The sequence below is a fragment of the Schistocerca piceifrons genome, chromosome 5, assembly GCF_021461385.2.
Source record: "Schistocerca piceifrons isolate TAMUIC-IGC-003096 chromosome 5, iqSchPice1.1, whole genome shotgun sequence".
Classification (NCBI taxonomy): domain Eukaryota; kingdom Metazoa; phylum Arthropoda; class Insecta; order Orthoptera; family Acrididae; genus Schistocerca; species Schistocerca piceifrons.
The window spans coordinates 163,589,966-163,607,500 of NC_060142.1; the positions used below are offsets into that span (position 1 = coordinate 163,589,966).

The 17,535-nt window shown below is 40.0% G+C and overlaps 1 protein-coding gene across 2 annotated transcripts in view; it reads left to right on the top strand.

Annotated features, from left to right (window-relative positions):
- LOC124797949 (F-box/WD repeat-containing protein 5) overlaps window positions 1-16,149 on the top strand; it is an 82,113-nt gene extending 65,964 nt beyond the window's left edge. For both annotated transcript variants that reach the window (XM_047261094.1, XM_047261095.1), the window contains exons 8-9: window positions 14,052-14,264; window positions 15,197-16,149. In XM_047261094.1, the coding sequence (XP_047117050.1) occupies window positions 14,052-14,264; window positions 15,197-15,464 (481 nt within the window). In that variant the 3' untranslated portion in view covers window positions 15,465-16,149. The remainder of the gene's footprint in view (window positions 1-14,051; window positions 14,265-15,196) is intronic.
- The last annotated feature ends 1,386 nt before the right edge of the window (window positions 16,150-17,535 follow it).

Here is a 17,535-nt window from a genome sequence, read left to right on the forward strand (position 1 = left end):
GTTTGCCGTGGCATACGGAGCTCCATCGCAGTCTTTAACACTGGTAGCATGCCGCGACAGCGTGGACGTGAACCGTATGTGCAGTTGACGGACTTTGAGCGAGGGCGTTCAGTGGGCATGCGGGAGGCCGGGTGGACGTACCGCCGAATTGCTCAACACGTGGGGCTTGAGGTCTCCACAGTACATCGATGTTGTCGCCAGTGGTCGGCGGAAGGTGCACGTGCCCGTCGACCTGGGACCGGACCGCAGCAACGCACGGATGCACGCCAAGACCGTAGGATCCTACGCAGTGCCGTAGGGGACCACACCGCCACTTCCCAGCAAATTAGGGACACTGTTGCTCCTGGGGTATTGGCGAGGACCATTCGCAACCATCTCCATGAGGCTGGGCTACGGTCCCGCACAGCGTTAGGCCGTCTTCCGCTCACGCCCCAACATCGTGCAGCCCGCCTCCAGTGGTGTCACGACAGGCGTGAATGGAGGGACAAATGGAGACATGTCGTCTTCAGCGATGACAGTCGCTTCTGCCTTGGTGCCAATGATGGTCGTATGCGTGTTTGGCGTCGTGCAGGTGAGCGCCACAATCAGGACTGCATACGACCGAGGCACACAGGGCCAACACCCGGCATCATGGTGTGGGGAGCGATCTCCTACACTGGCTGTACACCACTGGTGATCGTCGAGGGGACACTGAATAGTGCACGGTACATCCAAACCGTCATCGAACCCATCGTTCTACCATTCCTAGACCGGCAAGGGAACTTGCTGTTCCAACAGGACAATGCACGTCCGCATGCATCCCGTGCCACCCAACGTGCTCTAGAAGGTGTAAGTCAACTACCCTGGCCAGCAAGATCTCCGGATCTGTCCACCATTGAGCATGTTTGGGACTGGATGAAGCGTCGTCTCACGCGGTCTGCACGTCCAGCACGAATCCTGGTCCAACTGAGGCGCCAGGTGGAAATGGCATGGCAAGCCGTTCCACAGGACTACATCCAGCATCTCTACGATCGTCTCCATGGGAGAATAGCAGCCTGCATTGCTGCGAAAGGTGGATATACACTGTACTAGTGCCGACATTGTGCATGCTCTGTTGCCTGTGTCTATGTGCCTGTGGTTCTGTCAGTGTGATAATGTGAAGTATCTGACCCCAGGAATGTGTCAATAAAGTTTCCCCTTCCTGGGACAATGAATTCACGGTGTTCTTATTTCAATTTCCAGGAGTGTACAATGAAATAACCTTAAATTTAATGATATGGTGCTAACTTAAAGTTTGAGTTTGAGTTTTTGGGAATTTTCTCTTTATGGCTTTACAAAAAATAGTTTATACTAAAAGTTTCATATGTTATAGGTATAACCTACTACGAAAAGTGGCTAGAAGTTCATAGGTTGAATAGTTTTTATTTTATGCTGCACGGAGTTTCGACAAATCATTTCTCAAGAAAAACCTGTGTAAAGTTGAGGAAAACTTTTATACGTATTTATTAGTTCAATTTGCATAAAAACTACGTGGTGTGATATATTTTTGATGTTGCTGAACATGAACCTGAATTTAGATTTTCAAAATTCAAACTGGCTAATTCAATACAGTGGACAAAAAATTATGTGTTGACCAACTTTGACCAAAATTTGACACAAAAAAAAAAAAATTACTTACTTATGTTTAGGGCTGCAATACCAGCACCATATATCAACCCTTCCTCTAATTCAACCTGTTCCAGGAGAACAATTCCCTCATTTTTCTTGTTAAGAAAAGCCGATCTGGATGAGCTGGGTATGCTGCAATCGACAGCCTGCACACGTTGTTCGTCAGATTTTTCGGCAAATGTGTTTGCATGCATACTGCGATATAAATCATTTTGTGAATGTGCGTCACAGCACAACACGTTTTCTACCTGAATCAGGTATCTCCGGCTGAGTGTGTCCCACAGCAGCCGTGACACTGCTTTGAACAATGGACTGTAGAAACTTTTGTAATGCATGGATAAAAAAACCTTTTCACTCCAACACATATACCTTTCAAAAAATTTGAATTTTTGACCGTTTTGAATGAGAACCTGGCCTTAATGATCCAAATATTAATATAAGGCTACAAAGTTTTACAGCTAAAGAAGAGCAAGAAGAGATTATGACAGGGTTTCCTTTACTCAGTAAGTCATTGAACCTACATCATCTGTCTGGGAACAGTCAAGAGGCTTACAGTGAGAGACTGAGTTGTCCCCCTAGTAAAGAATAAGTGTCTCCAAAAAGCCGATAGGTGTTAGCCACATTATGGCCGAGTACTTTGTTAACATTCCATCTACATAAACCACTAATATCCTGGCAGCACAGAGTGATTGATAGATGGTTGGGACTTAAGTTCCACCTATGCTGAATGGACACTTACATATGGGAGACCAGTTTGCTGTTGTCTGAAACTTCCAGTGCATAATCTGGTTTACAGCATGTTTTGACACCTCAAAGTGAGTTCCAAGAAAATATTCCTCAAACCTTTCTAGTTACTATGGGAGGCACAACAATTTCCCAATACAGGAAAATGATGAAACTAGTTTCTTTATCTAATATAATGGGCTTCTAGCAACTCTAGCAGTTTTTCTCAGTGTGAAAAATCTTTAGCTCACCGTGGTTTGAAATCCACATTGGAATGTATGCTCTGCTATAGCTGGCTGGGTAAGTCAGCTCAAAGGTTGGAGAAAGACAATGGCATACCACCTCCAGTAAACTGCACCTAGTAAATCACTGTTGTCAAACCAAACTTAGAGTTGATGATAGCTTTACCTGTACCTATGCGAAAGACTGTACCCACTTCAGTAGTTAGAGCAGTGGTGTTTTCACTAGGTTTGAGATTTAGCCTCAGTGAAAGATATTTTTAAGGTATCTAAAATGACAATATCTAAAATCCAAGTTCCTCCAGTTAATGATGACCTGAGCCAAGGAGTGCACTAAAAAAAACATTCAAAGAGAATTTGGACCTATTGTAAAGCACCATTACACCTACAAGTGGTGATAGTCAAAATACCATCCATGAAGTGAAGTGAAAAGCCTGCAAAAATCACAAGTAGTAGTCTCCATCCAAACAATAACAAGAAGTTCAAACATCAGGCACATGCAATGATAAGGAGCCAACTGTGTTGATACTAGATTAGTCACAACTAGTGCAAGTGTTTATGCCTCAAGTGGGTGCACCGTTTTTCATAACACAAGCAGGTACGTGGCACACTTTCTACACACGTAAAGAATAGCTGCCTGTGTTGCCTAGGTAAACACGTATGAACAAAATTACAAGCCAGTCTTTGTTTAATTAAACTACAATAAAATAAACTAACATTATATGAACTAAATCACTGTTTAATTAAAAAATAATAAAATATACCTTTCATTGTTTCACTCTGTTGCCGCACAGAAGTGTTGCCCCACAATAATGACCCACTCCAAGCATTAAACAGTGCAGTTGCATTGGATCCCTATCAGCTGCTTATTTGATTACTGATTATCTCATAGATAACTACCTCATTGCGGGATTGTGCTGCTAGCTCAGAATTTGGGTCATTTTCATGCACAAATTGTAAATTTTGTCTTACTTACCTTACTGTTTGTTTTATGTTGCTGCTGCTCACTTGGACAATGACAACACAACTTATTACTGTGTTAGCTGATGCAGTAATGGAGGAGTAGGTGTGGGCTCACTATTGTAAAACAGCAATGAAACAGTACAAAACATTGTTATTTGTGATTGATGCACTTTATACACAGGTGCGTGCCCGCTCCGTGGTTAAGTGGGTCCTGAGTCTTTTTAAGCATCATTAGACAAGAGAAACAAGCAGTAGATAAAATGGTGGATCCTTGTGGTGAATAACAATCCTTGTGTTCCTTCAAATATGCAAACCCAGACTGCTGTACTGGACATTGGCACTACCAGAGTCTAAAGTATTGGGTGTAGCAGTTGAAGAATTGTACATGAGGCTACCAGTGGAGAATGCATATCAGTCTGCAGGCTCTCTCTACTGTCATCCTACGTGTAATCAAAAATAACTCAAAAACGTCATCTGATTTGGGTCCTTGTACCTCCTTAAGCTTGCATACCTTGAATGCCTGCATCACCCTCACAACTTCACCATTGCATTTAAGGTGAAGGCTGGTGCCATCACATGATCCATGTTTTGGGTATAGAAGTCAACCAACTAACATAAAGTAAACTTCAGGCCATAGTAGTCATAAAGTGCATGAGGATTCCCTAATTGTAGGTAGTTTTATCAATGCTGCTACCAGGCTTTTGCTGTGGTGGAACACATCTGGAGATTGAAAAAGATTTTGATAGTGCAACCACTCCTGCAAACCATATTGTGTGCTGAAATTGCCCTGTGATGTTTAGCTGCAGGTGCTTCCATGGTTTGCTGATCTGACCACAGTGCACATTCGGTAGCATCCATATCTACCCAGTATATGGGGGTACCTATTTTTAAAATTTATCCTGGTAATCCCCAACTGTCTACAGCGATACGGAGCCAGGAACTGTGGGCACACTGGCAGAGAGATAACCACATAGTGCCCTGTGCTTTTAGCACCAAGAAGCATAATGCCATTAACCAGTATCAAGTGGTGCTGGAGGGCAGAAGTGTGTAACAAGTCTATGTTTGTTGAGCAGGAGTTTGATCTTGTGTGATGTAAACAACCATAACCAGGAAGTGTTATAGGTCTTATAATACTTCTGCATCAACCTAAAGACAGAGCACAGTTGAAATCTTGAGTTGGGGTACTCGGAAAGGAGAACAGTGTGTCTGTGACTGCATATTGGGAGATCGGCATAAAATGGAGTTCATAATTGTATTTGGTTAGGAACAATGTTCAGCATTGCAACCGCAGAGCTGTCTTCTCAGAGATGTTGCTTCTGGTTCCCAAAAGGATTAAACAGTGATTTATGTTCAGTAAAAATGGCGGAACTAAAAGTTTCATACTGTATATGTGGACACTAAGATCTTCTTTTCAATTTACACTGTTAGTCTGTATCGTGGTGCAAGAGTGTGAAGGGAAGCTAGTTTGACTGTACACTGTCTTTGTTGGTAAATGTTTTCAAATCAGGATGTATCTTGTTAAACCACTGTTCTTAAATGAGATTAGAGGCACTCCAGCGATGAGTGTCTTAGATTGCCAAATTTCTATCGCACTTAAGTTTCTTTTTCACTGGCCAGTGTATTGTGAAATAAGACACAGTTTCTTTAGCTGCAATGATTACACCAGTAATCAATTCATCTAGCACAGATAATCACTAGGCTTCAGTATGCTAGTCCCTCTTCTGTAATAACTCTTAGCTTATCCAACAAGAGTATAGCTCCAGCTGCAGAGCACTACTACACCACCACCACTGATCACAGTTGTGTTGTGTCGAGTTGACAGGAGGGCTTAAAACAGAGGCTCACGCATTTTTGTGATGATCTTGGATGTAGATTTCTCCATTGCTGATGTTGGGTGGAGAGTTGTGGGACTCCTCTTAATAGATCAGGCATGTACTACATACAGAAAATGGATACTGTGGTAACAAAGTACATGTGGTGCACACATGGATTTTTAATAGGTAAATCCCTCCAAAGGCCTAGTAAGTTGCATTCTGTTTTCATGGAGGTATCAATATTGGCCTCATTCATTACAGGTAGTAACAGTCTTCATGACACACTAGGGAGAGAAAGAGAGAGAGAGAGAGAGAGAGAGAGAGAGAGAGAGAGAGGGAGGGAGAGAGAGAGAGAGAGGGGGGGGGGGGGGGGAGAGAGAGAGAGAGAGAGAGAGAGAGAGAGAGAGAGAGAGAGAGAGAGAGAGAGAGAATGTTTATATAGTAGCATTTAATTCTAAGAACATCTGTGTAAGGATCCCATTTGTAAATGTTAATAATACCCACATATGGACAGAAACAAAGCTGATACCAGGTGTTACTAGCAATGAAATTCTAAGTACTTATTGGAATGTATTTTGCAAAGATAGATGGATGATGGTGCTGTAAACAATGTGATAATATCTAGTGAAGCTAGAACAGAATCAAAATGCAAAATAAATTGGATAAATGAAAGTTTTAAAGGTAGTTTAAACTTGATAATTGGATACTTCTGCAGACTCTGTGACTCAAATGAGCAATGGTGAAATATCTCAAGGAAAGCTTAGAGAAGGGCATAAATTTTCTGGTTATGCTATAGTAGTACAGGGAGATTTCAACTTACCAGCTGTGGACCAGGAGACTCAGTTGATTAGCATGTCTAGTAAGGACAGAGAAAAGTGTGAAATTGTTGTAAATGCCTGATCTGAAAGTGACCAGATAGAGAACCGAGTTGTGAAGGGTAACATCTTAGATCTCCTGGTTACAAACACCCCTAGATTTGGAGTATATGAGCGGTAGTGTGAAGCATTCATCCTCCATGGGCCTCCTTTCTTTAGTAGATGTGTGGTGGGTATGGGGTCCCTTGCCAGTGCAGTAATTCTTCCTTTCCTGTGCTGCAGTCTTATTCTCTGAGAAAATCTTTTCTCAGATTTGATCTGTAGGACAGATTCCTTGTCAATAGCTTGATTTGCCAATAGAAAATTGATAATGGTTCTTCCCAACTTTTTTTTCAAAAACATTATTTTACAACATTCGTTTCAGTTAACTTTTGTTTGAATGGAATAGAAATATCCTAGTCTTGGTCACCAACATATTTTTTATTCACATCTCTTCATCACATGTTTTGGGATATTTCCGTTGTCATAATAATCTGTCAAAAACTACATACAATCTTATGTCACCTCCTACTACAATCCAGCAGATTATCAGTGCTCAAACAGCCAGAATGTAGTAGAAGGCGACATTAAGACAGTGTATGGTTTTTGGCAGATCTGATGTTTGGGATATCTCTAAATGTGTAATGATGAGATGCCCAATACCCACCACTGCATGGGTCATCAGGCACCCACACATTGGTAGACTCCCTAATTGATCCGGCATCGCATTGTTGATGACCAAGCCTATGCATGCCAAGGAATAGTTGCCTGACCTAATGGGAGCAACATAATGGCAGTCAAGCCCAGTGGCCATTGCAGTGGCTTGGTGGTGCTTGGGAGAAGAGCCCTTGACCGGAGTTGACGACATCGTTGTGAATACCTCACAGTGAAAAGACCCGCAACCTTGAGCCTCTGGCAGTCTCTCCAGATGGACCTGAAGGTTTCGACATAGATTGTTATGACCCAAAAACTCTCTCTCCTTGGTCACACCATGGGAGGAAAGCAAAATCAAGCAAACTGCAGAAACTTATTCCCCTCATTTCCTGCTTTGTAGCTGGACTGATAGAGGGTAATTTCTATGTGCTAAGCCAGTGGTCTTTGTCAGTGACATCATAAATGTATTTTAGGAAATCTTTTCTGTCAATCTGTACTTTGGTTTGCCCAAAAGTTATCAGTAAGTGGATTCCCTTCTGTACACTAGAAACAATAGCAGTAAGAGTGAAAAAAATCCTCGTGTTTACCATTTGCAGTGTGTGCTTATTGTCAGACAGGGCACTTGTGCGGTTTCAGATGGCCATCTTAATCTGACAGCTCTCCCCCCTGCCCCTCCCAACCATCATCCCCCCCCCTACAATCCCTGTCTTCTACTTGGAAATATCAATGCACACCACTTCTGTCGGGAGTACTACGTATCTGGTAGGAGCTATCTCATTGATCTACTTTATCTGATATTGATCTCTGTCTTCTCAATGATGGTTATCCTACCCACTTTTGTGCTGCCCATGGCACCATTTTGGCTATCGATCTTACAGCCTCTTCCTCCAGTCATGGCTTCGTAAAAGTGGTCACTATAAAATGATCTTTCTGACAGCAATCACTTTTCAGTGGTCATGACACTTCTTTGTCACTGGCCAATAGAGCAGTTGCCATCTTGGGCTTTCCCAAGGGCACAGTGGCAGTTGTACACCTCTGCTGTCACCTTCATCCCTCCTCTGTCATATTACATCAGTGAGGTTGTGAGAGATGTCTCCAATGCAAATACTTGTGGCAATGGAACTGCTATCCCCATTTTAGTGTTCCCCTTCACTGTTGGTCAGTAACATGGTGGACCAGAGACATTACAACAGCTGTTGAAGACCATCGAAGGGCTCTCCTACATCTCAAGTGATATCCTTCTCGTAGCACCCTCATTGTTTTCAGTGGCTCTGTGCCAAACCTCATTACCTAATTAAATGCAGTAATAAGGAATGCTGGAATTGCTGTGTGTCACCTTTTCATCCCAGGTGTAGGTCAATCTCCATAGTCTGTTGGACTGCCAAAGATTATCAACTATTCTGAATCTCTTTTGTGGTGGTATGTCTACAGATGTGTAGGTTCTTATTGTCATCTTGTGACCCACTACGTCTCTTACCTCCCGAGTGAATAGAAGAAAAGTTGGAAACATCTCCCTATCTTTTATTCCCCCTAAATTTGAATTACGTAATGATCCTTTCACTAACTGGGTACATGATATGGTCCCAGACCCTGATTAGATTCAAAATCAAATGATCCAATGTCTGAATGAAACTTATGGACTCTGTCTACTCAGGGTCTTTAACGATATTCAGCTAGACGGTGTTTTCCCTTTGTAATGGAGGGATAAAATCATCCTAATCCTTAAATCCAGCCAAAAAAGCAATGTCTATCAACAGCTGCCATGGTTGCATCCACTCTGTACAGTGATATTTGTATTTGTAATAACACTATAAAATGATTTGCACATGTGATAGATGTTGTTTGAATAAACGGTGGCAGAGAGAGCATGCAGCTCATGACAAATTCTTGCAGAAATATTACAAAAGCAGGGCTACAATCAATTGACAGTTGAAGAAGTCACATTTATGAGAATAGACATATTTAAATATTTGGGAAACATTTTTAGTGAACAGAATAGAATGGAAAGAGAGATTAAGGAAGAACTGCAGTGGCAGATTGAGCAATTTTGGCTTACAGGTGTATTGTGCAGTAGATCAGTTTCAAGAAGTTTTAAAATTGGACTGTACTAGAGTGTAATGTCCTGGTAGCTGTGTATGGGCCTGGAATGCTTTCATTAAGGAAAATAGATGAACAAAAACTGTTGGTTTTTAAGAGAAACATATTAAGGAAAGTATTTGGCCCAAAGAGGGACACTCAGTCACAGGAATGGAAAATATTAAAAAACCAGGAACTGGCAGAACCATACTTGCTATCTGATATTGGCCAATAATGAAGAAAAGAAAATTGATTTGGGCAGGAAACCTGATCAGGATGGAAGAGGAAAGACTACTGTGAGTAGCATTTTCAGGATCCGTGAAGAGCAGAAGAGGTTGAGGAGGCCACGGACAAGATGGAAGGATATCAGCAAGAATACGGAGGCAACAGGAACGAGAAAAGGAGAATGGACCATGAAAGCCAGGAATAGAAATGACGGAAGAATGTAGAGAACACACATGGTTTCGTAGGCCAAAGAGACAATTAACAAGAAAAATAGCTCCCAATCAATAGTCATGGCTGAATGCCAGCTCCAAGGATTCACCTGAAGGGACCTCTTCATATGGCTTCCAATTTTCTCTTGTGAGAATTGTGGGTCATGCATTTTTGTCACCCTAACATGATTCACCCTGACCCAGAAATCCACTTAGGTATTTAAGGTGTCTTTCACTTGGACATTTTTGCACAGTCCGGAATGTTGGGACTCAACTTTGATAAAAATCTGACATGGCTGCCCCATATTCATTGAATAAAGACTAGATGTATGGGAAAGTTGAACGCCCTTTCCTTCCTTGTTCACGCAATTGAGGTGCAGACCGTGCTCCATATTTACAAGGCTATGATCTCCTCTTCACTAGACAATGATTTATGAGTCAGTGGCACTTTTGGCTTTGAAATTATTGAATTAAGACTGGTTACTGATGTCTCCTAAATTGCTCCCATAAACAGTTCCCTCACTGAAGCTGGGATCTTACCTCTTCAGTTCCAATTTTTTTCACTTACACAAATAGCATATGACAATTTCCTAATCCCCCTTTTTTTGTACAAAGGTTGTTGACCCCTCCCCGCCCCGCCCCCCCCCCCCCCTTCCTAGTGGTTTTCAGAGAGTTGGAGTGTGCCTCAAGAAGAATGAAAGCTAGAATGGATGCAGTTTCCTGTCACATGTGTCTGTGGTCCTCACATTGGTCTGCTGTAGGTGAACGGATGAACTGATATTAAAATTGCAATTAAAAGCCCAACAATGACACCATGATCAGTCTCCAACAAATTCTTCATTACTCTCCTGCAGATCTTCCAAAAAACTGAACCAGTTAAACCACTTCCTTAAACTGTCCCTCTTTGTGGTTCCACTTTACATGTAACATTCCAAAGTTAAAAAAAAAAAAGGTTACTGTGCCCACAGCCACCGAACATTTATTTCCATGAACTCATCTCAGTCAAAACTGTCCCTTCCTTTTCTTCCGGCGCCTTCAACTGTATGCCTCATTGTTTTTAATTACAGAGATAATTTTTAACCTACTGGGCCATAACACTCCCTTCTACACCAATATTGCATAGAATTTACATAAAACATGACAAAATATACATCACATTAAATTCTCCATTACAATCATTGCAGATAAATGAAAAGATACCATTTGAATATACAGGGGAGAAAATCTTCAACCCAATGGCAAGATGTAACACTACCTTTGGTATTTGATCTGACCACGTTAATAATTAGTTCTGATTTTTTCAATACTCTAGCCAAGCATAAAGATAGAGAGCAGCAATCAAGTATACACAACATGAACCCTGTAAAATTTACTTTTATTAAGATTAAGTGTGTAATGATTGGTCGTTTATACAAAATGAGAATATTGTTAATTGTAACTCGTCTTACTTAATATTATAACAACTTATTGTAACCAAAGAATGATATAAAGCTAACTCTGGAGTATCAACGAAAATAATCAATTGTTGAAAATATAAGTAATTGGATAGATAAGAAAACACTACTCATGAAGCAATGGGAGGAGAACACACTTATAAAAGGTATTACAGTTTGCTAGTTTTTGAAGCCAGTGGCTCCTCCTCCTGGCAGAAGGGTTAAAGGGGAAGGAAGAGTGGTGAAAGAAAATGACTGATGAGGTTCAGGAAAAGGGGTAGAGTTCAGAAAATTTGCTCAGAACCCGGAATTAGGGGAAACTTATCAGTTAGAATGAGAAGGAAAGAATGATTGTTGAGGACTGTGCCGGACAAGATTTGAAAACCTGAGAGCTTAAAGGTGGAAAATAGGGTGTATGCAACACAGAGATTACTGCTGAAACATAATGCATGAGTTAATAAGAGCAAAAAGTTAAGTGCCTTATAGGTGGGAGGGCAACAGTGAAAAATAGACAGGAGAGAAAATGAAAGATGGAGAAAGCTAAAAGGGCATGAAGAAAGGCATAGCTACTCTGAAGAAATGCTGTGAGACCACAGAAATTAATGTAAAATTAGGCCAGGTGGGTGGTGAGAACCAAGAACATGTTGTAGTACCTGTTCCCACCTGCAGAGTTATGAGAAATGGCCCCAACGTAACTGTCTGCTCAGTACATACCATCTGTGTAACACACATTGCCAACTTCCTGTGTGGTACTTGCTTTCCCTATCAGTCTACTCAGTCTCTCAGATATTATTTATACAGTGGAAAGGTTTATCTATCTGATCTGAACAAGGTACCAGTGGCAACACCACATTATCAGTTGGGTTTTTCAGAGTAAATAGTTTCATAATACAAACCACTTTACATATGTATTTGAAATGATGACAACAATGTTATTACAGAAAAGAAGGAAAAAATGAAATAAATTGCCCCAAGTTGTAACATGTGTGTAGTGTTGTATATTTGTGTTAAAATGTGAGCTGTATTGGACAGGGTATTGTTTTTTTGTGGACTTTACCAAGGAACTCTATGAAAATCTATGTAAATATACCTAAAAACAAAGATGATGTGACTTACCAAACGAAAGTGCTGGCAGGTTGATAGACACACAAACAAACACAAACATACACACAAAATTCTAGCTTTCACAACCAATGGTTGCTTCATCAGGAAAGAGGGAAGGAGAGGGAAAGACGAAAGGATGTGGGTTTTAAGGGAGAGGGTAAGGAGTCATTCCAATCCATATAATTAATTTGAACCCAACAATTACATTTTCTCTTTCTGTTTTTGCAAGTAGTTTCACTTTGACGTAACCCACTTCCAAACCATAACAAAAAAAAAATTTTTTTTTTCTTCCGCTTTCAACACTACCGCTGCTATAAAATCCACCATTTCCAGTTCACAAACAGTTCCTTTCACCTATTAAACAACCATTTTGGCTAATTCTAATAACTTTCACTTTATGTCCATTTCCGTTTTTCCCCACATCACTGATCATTTTTAGCCGCTTCCCACAGGTTTTAACGTCATTATTTCTTCGTCAGACAATTGTTAGCCTCATTTTCATAATCTGCCACCACAAAACCACTCCTTTTAATACATTTGCATGCAGTTTTTTCGAAATTTTCCCGAATTTCTCCATCCTTTAACGTGTTTTGGAGGCAACACAACCACCTAACCTTTGTGCACATCGTTGTTTACCAACCCAAGTTCACCACAGGATCAGCATAGCTCAGCTTTTACCAACCCTTTTTCGCCTTTTTTCACACCAGATCTCCAGTTGCTTTCCAGTTCACCTTTATCTCTCCCCATATATTTTTATTTTCATTTTCATTTCAGCCTCATGTCACACTTTCCACCTTCTAATACCATGTCACCCTCACAACATCCCCACAACGACCCCATTAAGTTTTATTTACATTCCCTCCGCAAACGCTTTTCCGCTCCCGGGATTGGAATGACTCCTTACCCTCTCCCTTAAAACCCACATCCTTTCGTCTTTCCCTCTCCTTCCCTCTTTCCTGATGAAGCAACCATTGGTTGCAAAAGCTAGAATTTTGTGTGTATGTTTGTGTGTGTATCAACCTGCCAGCGCTTTCATTTGGTAAGTCACATCTTCTTTGTTTTTAGATATATTTTTCCCACGTGGAATGTTTCCCTCTATTATATTCAAAATCTATGTAAAAGTAGACAAAAATATTTATTTGCAGAAGTAGTTAATTAAGGTGTAAAACGATTAATTGATGGGGCGCAACTGAGGAAAAATGCATGCACATAAGAACATGATTTTGTTGCCAATTATTGTTTGTTGATTACAGCTGTCATCAAATAATCCCTAGTGGTGCAATGTAATGGTGTTACAGTAGAATATAAAAACTTTTTCTTTAAAATAAGCATTTTACTATTATTCATTTGAATTACTTTTTTATTAAAGAATGTCCTCACAAATTAAAACATATTTAATATTAAAATATCATTTCCAGAAAATGGAGCAAGATGTTCAGCATTAAAAATAACTTCAATGCTCTGTTTCCTCTAGAGTATTGCTATAGCGTGGCCAACTAAATTTGTGTGTAGGAAGGCAATAAAACATTTCAGAATTACTTGAGGTACTGTTTGTACATAGTATCTTTGATCCTGAAGTTTCCTTACACTTTCTCCAGAGAGTATACAAACCCTACTGTTGTATTTTTTTGTTGATGTTGTACTGGGCATCGAAAAGGCATAATTTGTTTTTCTCTAGAAAGTAACACAGCACTGTATTTACTGTGTATACGCATACACGCTTTCTGTGGTTTGTGTATAACAAACTCTTTTGGGTACTATAAGCATCAGGAAACAACAGAAACTTGATGTCAGGTATGTATTCTACCTTCCACAAAAACCTACAAAATATAAGCATCACATAAGTAATGGATTATGAAAAATATTGTTATATCAAGTGATGAATCAGTGCATTGTTAAAACACAGTGGCATTTAAACATGTGTTATCTCAATTTTTGTCTTAGGTTGGTGAACTTTGTCAGAAAATGAGTAATAATGTTGGTAAATAAAAATATTGTAAATCATAATGCAGACCACAAATGATTTCATAATGTCAGTCAAGACTACTTTTAAGCTCTCACTAGTTATAAAGGAAAACTTTCTCAAATTATTTATCTATTCTGCTTGCAGGTATCTCTACGTAAACACCAGGCCATGGCCCAGAGGATACGTTATTACAAATCCATTGGATCCACCACCCATAGCTCAAGAAATTGACATTCATGTTATAGATTTAGTTACCCTGAAAGAAGTGGGAACAATGTTACGATCTCACAAAGCATATACACCAAATAATGAATGTTTCTTCATCTTCCTTGATGTATCTGATGAATATGTAGCCAGGTAATACAAATGTTTGTTTTCCTTGCGCATAAATTAGAATGTTATATTAAAGAGCATGCTTTATATAACAAGGACAATTTTTTTGCTTTTATTGTACTCAGAATCTGATCATGCTGATCATTTGAGGAAATCATTATATTAATCTTGCAATAACTTGGAAACCAATTATGAAACAGAATTGTTGGCCAGCAGGCCCACTTACCTTCAGGAGACAATATGTGCAGTACTGTCGATAGACAAATGCAAAAGTAAATGGGACACACTACCTAGCTTTCAGAACTAGTATTTCCTTCATCAAGGAGGAGAGAGAGGTAGCTTGGGAAAGGTTAAAAAGGAATGGCTGTTCACTCAGAACCCAGGATAAAAAGACCCACCTGTAGGAGGATGAAGGTAAACAAAGGTGAAGAAGGAGGTATCAGAGTCAGTCAGTCTGAGATGGCTCTAACTTGACCTTGATGTGGTCTGCATGCTTGCAGTATAAATGTCCCATATACAGCTGTTATAGAAAATGAGGATCCTCTTTCTATACTTCTCACTTTAATTAACTTTACAAAGACATTACTATTGGCACACTAAAAAAGTAGCAAACAGGAATTAGGAAAAACTGCTAAGCAGATGAGTGATATTCCCCATAAAGTGCTCTCTCTCTCTCTCTCTCTCTCTCTCTCTCTCTCTCTCTCTCTCTCTCTCTCTCTCTCTCTCTCTTTTCCCTCTCCCTACCACCCACCACCCCCCTGCCCGCCCCCTTCCACTGGTAACAGACTTTTCCTTGTTCCTGCCTGCCATTACCACCACCATTCTTTGTTTGGTGAATAGTGACCTATCCCCGTAATAGAAATTTATTTTCTGTCCTGGAATCACCCTTATTCCAATTAATTTCTTTTTTAAAATCCTTATACAATGAAAAATAAGATTTTTATTCTAAATTTCAGTGGTGCAGAAGATAGACATGGCTATTTGTGGGATCGTCATTATGGTATATGTCTAGCTAAATTTCCACATTCGGATGTTGTGAGCTGTGTTGCATTCAACCCAGCAGATCCTGAAATGTTAGTAACAGCCTCTGATGATTACACAGTGAAAGTCTGGAGATCAAGAAATAAAGTGAAGAGCTTGAGTCTTGACAGAAGTTGCCTGCAACAAGGAATCGAAACATGTGATAGAAAAAGAACCAATCTTAAGACTAGAAAACTGTTATGACTGTGGTCTATTTAATACATGTCAGATATTTATGTACATGGTAACTGTAATATTTTATTACTTCATAGATCTGTCTTGTTTATATAGATATCCAGATGCTGGAAAATACTTAAAATGCACTATGTGCAGATCACATAATTATGCTTCATGTTTATCATTCACTACTAGTTATAACTTAGATTTTCATTATACATGTAAAGAAAAAGTAAATATCACAATGCGAACTTATAAGACACAAAAGTATTCTTTTGTCTAAGACATTTTATTGAAAAGGTGAAAAAGTTAGGAAGTATGACAGAATTTTGATGTGTGCTTTATTATATACTTTTAAAAATGGCATCCTCTGTTCACAAAGTTTAGTATCTAAGAATTGTACTAATGAACCATCACTCTTCATTCACATTAGATTTAAATTTTGTTAAATTTGATGTGATGATTTATGAGCAACTTGACTGAGCTTGTTATCACACTTTTATTATATTTTCATATCTCCTCATGTACAAACTGATATTTCACTGCATGTAATATTACTTGCTGCTTTTTTATGAACCTGTGATGATTTTCTTGAATTTTATGCTGAAGTCTGAAGAATATACGGAACTGTTGCCTAAAAAAAAAAGGCAATGATAATTCAAAAATGTCTGAAATTACAAATGGCACTATGTAATGATAAATAAAAATGCAATACTTACTGCAAAAGTGATTGATTGGCTATTGATATGTTTTTCTGTCCCTGTAAATAAGTCAATTTTCTTGAACACTACTACAGGAAAAAAAGCGCGCGTGCACACACACACACACACACACACACACACACACACACACACCTGCAGGGAAAGTTGAAGGCTCAAGGTAACACCCACAAAATGAGCTAAAGCAAACATTGAGAATACTACTACTGCCATCCCCTAGACAAAGCTGCTAAGCAAGTCTCACATTTTGATAAATGATGCACAGTGCAGCATGAACATCAACAGATTCAACCAGAGATGATAGAAGAACAGTGATAAATAAAGGTGAGTTACGAGGAAGAGAAATAAGTGAAATGAATCATCCAATCAAAATCTAGGAGGAAAGTAGAAAAGGACGAGAAAGAAGTGATTATAAAAAGTTGAAAGTAATAGCTGAGTTGGGGATGCACCAAGTTCGAAATTCAGTAAACAAAGCTACCACTTCCGGCAGCAACAGCAGCTCTAACTCGGTTGAGCACCAAGTCAAACTGAGCTTGGATCACATATTGGGTACACTGATCTGTGCTGATCCAACTCTATACCAGAGTTTCCTGATAATACTGGCTTATAAGTGGTGGTGAGTCAGTCTCTCAGCTACCCATGATCTCATTTCCTGTGGGTGAGAAATCTGGCGAACATCCTGGGCAGAGCAGAAGTTGAACACCCTTTGTATGAAGGTAGTGAGGACAGCTTAGGCAACATGTGTTGTTGCTTTATGTTGTTAAAACATGTCAGAGACCTCAATGTTAGGCCCCAGCCACCAGCCATAAATCTTATGGTAGCTGTCCAAATTACCAGCTACATGAACCAGTGGTGATTACGTTGTGTGCCCAGCGGCATCCCATACCATCATTCTAGATGCTGGGCTCGTATGGCAGTGGCAAATATAATCTGGCAACATCTTATCTGGAACTCTCCACACAAAAGTATTTTCACTGTTATACTATGCACACACATCTTCTATAAAGACAACGCGGTGACACTCCTGTCTGGTGTTGTCATTGGACGTACCCCTGTCGGCCACAACAATGGTTCTACATCTACATAGATAATCTGCAAGCCACTGTACAATGCATTGCGGAAGGTACCCTGTACCACTACTAGTCGTTTCCTATCCTGTTCTATTCGCAAATAGAGTGAGGGAAAAATGACCGTCTCTAGGCCTTCATCTTATCTTTGTGGTCCTTACGCACAGTGGTTGGCATGCTGACAGTCTGTTCACCAGGTGTTATCATGCTGTCCTTGTGGATACTTATCTTGCAGCAAATGAGCCTGTTCTTGGACTCAAGTTATGTGACATGGCTGTAAAGTCGGGGGAACTTGGAGGAGGGTGGCGAGGG